The 6,902-nt window shown below is 55.3% G+C and overlaps 1 protein-coding gene across 1 annotated transcript in view; it reads left to right on the forward strand.

The window, feature by feature from the left end:
• TRIM8 (tripartite motif containing 8) overlaps positions 1–1,862 on the forward strand; it is a 30,510-nt gene extending 28,648 nt beyond the window's left edge. Inside the window, exon 7 of the mRNA XM_030951319.1 lies at positions 306–1,862. Within this exon, the coding sequence (XP_030807179.1) occupies positions 306–913 (608 nt within the window). The 3' untranslated portion in view covers positions 914–1,862. The remainder of the gene's footprint in view (positions 1–305) is intronic.
• The last annotated feature ends 5,040 nt before the right edge of the window (positions 1,863–6,902 follow it).

Below are 6,902 nucleotides of genomic sequence, written 5' to 3' on the forward strand. Positions count from 1 at the left end.
TGCCTGGGAGCAAACCATATCCTGTGGAGCCTTCCCAGTCCTCTCCTTGGGGGATTGGTGTTTATCCCCCAGGCTGTCCCACTCTGCTCCTGTTAGGAACTGTGTTCATGAGCTGTTTGCAGAGCAGTGCCCAGGGCTGCTCCGAGCCTGCTGCCAAGGGCCCAGAACTGAATCTGCAAGTCCACCTGCACAGGGCTGTGTGCACTGCACACATGGGGTTGGAATGTGGGTCTTGGGGCCGGAGCACCCTGGAGCTGTGCCACGCTGTGCTTAATCCAATCCCCCTCTCCTGTTCCCCTCCACAGGTCCTCTGAGCACCCCCGTCCCCTTCCTGCAGAGCATCCCCATGTACCCCTGCACCGTCAGCAACCCCGGCGCGGAGAAGCGCAAGCACTCCACCGCCTTTCCCGAGGGCAGCTTCCTCGAGCCATCGTCCGGGACTGTGGCGAGCCAGTACATGAGCCAGGGCGCTTCGGCCGGCGAGGGGCAGTCCGCACAAGCCATGGTGCCTTGTAGCTCCACACAGCACATAGTTGGACTTCCTAGCGGCCCGCAGCCGGTGCACTCGGGCTCCGTCTTCAACCCATCTCACTACCCCAACACCACGTCATCTCAGCAGTCCGTGCTCTCCCAGTACGGCGGGCGCAAAATCCTCGTCTGCTCCGTGGATAACTGTTACTGTTCCTCGGTGTCCAACCACAGCGGGCACCAGCCCTACCCGCGCTCGGGGCACTTCCCCTGGACAGTGTCGTCGCAGGAGTACTCCCACCCGCTGCCGCCCGCCCCCGCCGTGCCCCAGTCGCTCCCGGGACTTGCCGTGAGGGAATGGATTGACGCATCCCAGCAGCACGGGCGGCAGGATTTCTATAGGGTCTACGGGCAGCCCTCGGCCAAACACTACGTCACCAGTTAACCGTCACACTCTCCACAGAGTCCTGCCCGATGACGTGTTCAGAGAGAAAAGTCTGGTTTGGTTTGGCTTTTCTTCTTTTTTTTTTTTTTCCCTCTTTTAAATCAAACCTGATTTTTTCCCTGCCTCACGCCCCTCCAGGATTTTGGGGAGGGTTGTTCTATCATATCTCCTTTTTTTTTTTTTAATCCTTTAAAATGTAATAATTTTTTGCATTTTAATGCCTTTTTTTAATTTAATTTTGGAAGTCCTTCCTGCCCCTCGCTGGGTAAACACGAGGGAGAAATTACCGAGAAGAAATTGATGGGGATTTCAGTCGGACATCTGGGTCTGTTCGTTGTGCTCTTCCTCGCTCCTCTCTGCCTTTGGAAAACTTCAGAAGGGACAATGGCACCTTCTCTCTTTCTATTTCTCTGAGTTAATTTTTTCTGGTTTGGTTCAGTTTTTCCCCTTTCCCCACCCCTTTCTTTCCCTTTTTAAAAAGAAAAAAATAGAAAAAATCTATCATTGATTCAGTATGAAATGATACTTGTAGATTTTGGGTTTGTTACTTTTTTTTTTAAAGGCTGATTTTTTTTTGTGTTACAAGGCCACTTCTCATGCATATTGGCATTTTTTTCCTTCTTTCAGAGATTTGTAAATACACAATGGCAGGAAATTTAATGCACAAAAAAAAAGGGAAAAGAAACTTTACAAAAAACCACAAATAAATAAATAAAAAAAAATCTGTTCTAGTTTTCAGGAGGGGAAGCGTGACCAAAACGCACTCCCCTCCTGCATATCGCTGATGCAACTTCCTGTAACAAGCACTTTGTATAAAAAAAAGTGGACTTCCTGCTATAAGGCACAGGTATTTATTCTGTAACCAATTTTAGACACACACACACACACACACACACACACACACCCACGCACGCAAAATATTCAAATAAATGTGATCACTTAGTGCAAATGCCTCGCTCTGCTGCAGCTCTTCCCCCGGGAACGCCAGCTCCGGCGGGAGGCTCCAACCTGCTTTGGGCAGGAAACACTGCCCGACGATGGCGCGGGATTCCGGAGGGGCTCTTGGGAGGGAGCAGCTCGGCCATGGGGCAGCAGTGGGTCCCAGATGCGGACAGGGTCCCCTCCAGTGCCCATGCCGTGTCCCAGCCCCGTGGGAAGGTGTGCTGGAGATGTGGCTCTCCACCAGCTCCCTCCCAGGCAGCGAGGATGTGAGTCAGGCACGGAGCCGGCCAGGCCGCATCCTGCCCATGGGCTCCAGAACAATCCCCATTGTGGGATGGGGGCTGGGCTGGGGACAGCAGCAGGGTTTCCTGACTCTGCCAGCATCCACCATTCCAGCCATGCTGCTGCCCGGGCACCCAGCCCTTAAGCCTTCATCCCCACCTAAAGCCCCACTGCCCCCTGGGGCTTTGTGGGTGCTGGCAGCACCCCGGGCTGGTTTGGGGACCCTCTGTGCTCAGCCAAGGCTGGGAAGGGCAAGGAGGAACCTTTGTCCAGGACGTGCAGTGGGGCCCTGGGCTGGCCTGGCTGGGGCTGTGCAGGGGCGATCTTCCTCTGGGGAAAATAAGGCTGACTTCATAAAACAGAGCAGTGTCCTAGAGGCAGGAGGGGTTTTCCAGTGCTCTCTTCAGGTTCAGCTTGCTTTATTTTTTCCTTGGTTGCAAAACACCCCTGGTTTAGTTCCAGTTTGAATTCCCCTTGTGCTACTTTAGTGGGAACTGGGAAGGGGAGAAAGTCTCAGTGAGCTGAAACAGGGGAACAGTGGGTTTGAGGGAGGGGGACTCTCTCACTAACTCCTCCCATTCCATTCCAACAGAGGTGGCAGCACAACCCTGGACAAGTTCCCAGGCAGTGTTGTGTTGGGGAGCCAGTACCTCCTGCCCCTGTGTGTTCTTGTACACACAGGCTGCAGAGCCTGGCAGCTCAGCCCTGCTGTCCTGCTAGGTTCTTCTCAATCCTGTCCTGCTCGGGCTCTTCAGGAAACCCCCAGTCCATTGGGATATTTGGGGATTTGCTTCTCAGTCAAAAGCAAAGCACTCCAGGGTGGCAGGAGGGAGGAGATACTCTCAACCTCCACAGGAATCCCATGATGTCTCCTCTCCATATTCACAGGGCCGGCTGCTGGGGGGTAAAGGGCCCCGGGGTGATGAGGATACAGGAGAGATGAGTGATGTCCCTCCCTGTGGAGGAGGGTCCCCGATGCACAGCCTGGGCCACCCCCCCCACCCCAGGGTACTCCCCAGCCATGGCCCCTATGCTTGGTGCCTCAGAGTTTGACTGCCCAGCTGTCCTCCTCATCATCATCCTCTTCCTCCTTGGCACAGCTGCCTCCTCCTGTGACAGCAGCAGCAGCTGCCAGCCCAGGCATTAAAGCACCTGTCACCTACTAATGGGGGGACACAGACACAGCCCCCTCCCTGCAGGGTGACCTTCAAAAGTTAGGACTCTCCCCACCATGAGCCACTCTCACCCCACACCTTCGCTGGAGGGATCAGCCCCAAAAGAGTGGGTGCCCATGCAGAGCAGAGGGGCCACAGCTCTTGCTCCCCCATCCTGGAAGAGTCCCCTGGTGTCCTGGGTGCCTCAGCTTCCAGGACCACCAGTGCCATCAAGCCCCATGTGCTGCTGGGAGCGAGGAGGAAAGCAATGGCCCCGTGGGATCACCCCATGGAGCAGGAGGAGGAATGTGTACCCGTGGCTGTTGGGATATTGGTGTCCTGAGAGGGTAAGCGCTGAGGCTCGGGGGCACAGCGGGGTTTTATTGATGGATGGTTCTGTCCGGGGGGTGGGGAGAGCAGGGGGAGCAGAGGCACATCCATAAACAGCTCGAGTTGTGAATGGAAAGAGACGGATTAGGAGCCAGGTGAAAACATGTCACACGGCGGAAAGAAAAATGAGCAGCTGGGCGAGACCAAATTGGTGTCTGATGAAGGACATGGGGCCTGGTGGAAAAAGGATCCCGGAGCTGGCGGTGCTGCATGGGGGAGGCTGATGGGGAACAGCTGGAGCTGGACACGCACATCTGGTGGAGCAGGGTGGGGGGAGAGGCAATGGCTCCTGTAACAACCGTGCCACCGGCCACTGGACTCAGCACAAGGCTCAGCCCTTGGATCAGCAAGAGGGGCTGATGCTTCACTTTCAGGGTGATCCTGGGAAGGCGCCACAGCCCCATGGCCCAGCCCTCAGCAGGGATTTACCTGGTGGGATTTAGGCTCTCCTGTGCCAAGGGGTCCCCAGGTGGAGGAGCCACTGCCTCTTCCTCCATTTGCATACATGTAAATAAGCAATCAACATAATGAGGGCGAATGCAAACCAGACGTTCAGTTTTCAACCCAGTCCTATTTTTAACCTTGGAGAAGGGTTTCTGCAGGAAGCTGCAGGCCCTGCCCTGGTACCCGTCAGCACGTCCGGCTGTGTGGGTGCTCACGCTGATCCTTCACCCCAAAGCACCGCTGACCCCACTGGGTCAGTGCCTGTTGTGCTCTGTTCCCGTTACCAAAGCAAACAGAAATCCCACATCTTTGTGGAAAGATGGACCACACAACATCACGCCCTGCCTTGCAGGAGCCTTTTTGGGCAGCTCTCCCACCCATTGAGCCCCAGGTCCCAATTCCAGCCAGGGTGTGCACCCCAGGAAAGCCCTCGCTGCCTTGGGAGAGAAAGCCCCATGCTTAAACATGAGGGTATATTTAGATAGTGTCAATTTAAGTTTGCACATCAACCTTATAAATATGACCCATCTCCATGAGATGTTTAAGATACCTCATCACCCCTTGGAAAATATGCAGGAATATTAATTAGCCAGATTTGGGTATTATCTCATAATGAATAAATGAAAAGACTCACTGCCTAAGATGAACCACTGGATTTTCATTGGGTTTTGTTGCTCTCTTCTAAGAAAAGTGTGTTTCATTTTAACCCAGGCTGGCACAGGGAATCAGAGGATGCAGCCATGCCAGGGCCAACCAAGGTGGGACACAGTAGACTACTCCTTACCTGAAGGGATCCTAAAAGCTGCTTGTTTTACACCCCCTGATTTGGCCCCAGCTGGCTGTACTGCCTCTGGAGACAGAGGCACAGGGATGGAGTTGGAATCCTGTCCCAGCTGCAGCAGCCCTGGGCCCAAGATGGAGGTGGAAAATACAGCCCCACTTCTCAAAAACTTGATTTTTTGCTTCTTCCCTTCCTGCCCTCAATCCTCGCCTCCTGCCCTCCTGCTCTGTTCCCCTGGCTGCTTCACTCCCTCCAGCTGGGCCAGGATAGGAACTTCCCAGTTGCTGTAGAAACCCAGATGAAGGACACACTTCAAACAAAAATGCCAAACAAGAAATGGCTTTGTGTGCGCCCGGATGGCTGCTGTTCCTTGCCAGGATGTGGTGGCTTTGAGGCCCTTCTTTGGGGCACCCTGTGAGGATGGGGAGGGTTGTAGGGACACGGGAGGCTCCCTTGCAGCCCCTAAAGTTTGTGTTAAGCAGTGAGCAGAGGCTGGGGGTCACTGGAGACTGCACTTCAAAGGTGTCCATCACCCATGGGATGCTGCACTGCAGCCACTGGGATTTTGACATTCCTGCCAGCTCTGGCACCATCTCCCCCTCTGGTCTTATGGCTGGGACCCCAGGGGGCATCACCACCACGATTTGCAAGATTTTGGGGTGGTGGAGCAGTTTCCAGCTGGCGGGAAGAGGCTCAGGGCTCAGAAGGAGACAGCCGGGCAGAGGATGGGGACACTGGCACAAGCCTCAAGGTCGAGGTTGGATGACCTGGATGGTGGGCCAGGTGTCAGAGCCATGTCCCGTGGGCACAGGGAAGTGGCATGAGAGGAGCTGGGTGGGATGGCCCAGGCAGCAGGCGCTGCGGGCCGGAGCCGTGCGGGCCCCCCCGGCGCGTGGCGGCTGGCGGGGCCGGGGCGGCGCGTGGGTGCGGGGCGCTGCCGGCTGCCGGAGCTGCCATTGTTTGCCTTCAATCAAGATGTTTCAGGCAGAATCAAAAGCACCAACTGGGGAAATCATCATCACAAAAAATCTTGCGCCTGCAAAATAGGTCAAGTAAGACTCCAAAGAGAGAGAGCGTCTGATCTGCATTGCAAGGAAGAATAGCAACAGCTGTGATCTCCAGTATATATGGATGGGCTGGGGGGGGATAAATATATATATCCATGCATATGTATAACCGCTTACAGCTGTTGGGCCGTATGTTCATTAGGGCCAACTGTTTTGGAGGCAGAGGGATCAGCGCTAATCGGGAAAGGGAGTTTATCATCACATTCAGAGGCAAAAGTGTCAGGAGCAACTGCAGCCCCCCTGCCCCGCAGCCCACACCAGCTGTGCCACGCTGAATGCACCCAATTCAGGGCCCCTCCCAACCCCCCCGGGCTGTGAGAGCTGCAGCTCCTGCCCCAGCTCCAAATGCAGCCGCCAGCCAGGCCCAGCTCTCTGCCCAGCCCCAGACCCAAGCACTGTCCCCAGGTGCAGAGAGGCTGCCACGCCCATCTCCCCATACCCCAGAGCAGCTCTCCGTGCCCCTGCCACCGACACAGCCCCTCACAGCAAGGCCCCTTTGCTTATCCCTTCCTGGCTTTGGCCTCACAGGTGCCAGCTATAAAAATGAACCCAAAATACATATAAATCCTCCTGTCTGACATCAGGGAGGGTGATGGAGCCAGGGCAGGACAGCTGGCTCAGCCACCCCAAGACGCTGGGCTTTGTCTTGTCAGTTGGGACCCAGCTGTCACAGGCTGGGGACAGTGCAGTGTCCCAGCCCACAGTGATGCTCTTGGCAGGGGGAAACCCACTGTCCCCAACAGTGTCCCCTTCAGCACCCCAAGCTCCTGCCAGACAGAGAAGCATTAAAGCATGCAGGCTGTGGCTCCCATTGGTAGCACAAATGTTGCAAAGCCAAGCAGCAAGGACAACTTCTATTTAAAAATATCTCTCATCCAGGTGATTTACTTGCAGGGCGTTTCTGCAGCTCAGACTTGGGGCCTAACCCA

This window comes from Camarhynchus parvulus, chromosome 6 (assembly GCF_901933205.1).
Source record: "Camarhynchus parvulus chromosome 6, STF_HiC, whole genome shotgun sequence".
Classification (NCBI taxonomy): domain Eukaryota; kingdom Metazoa; phylum Chordata; class Aves; order Passeriformes; family Thraupidae; genus Camarhynchus; species Camarhynchus parvulus.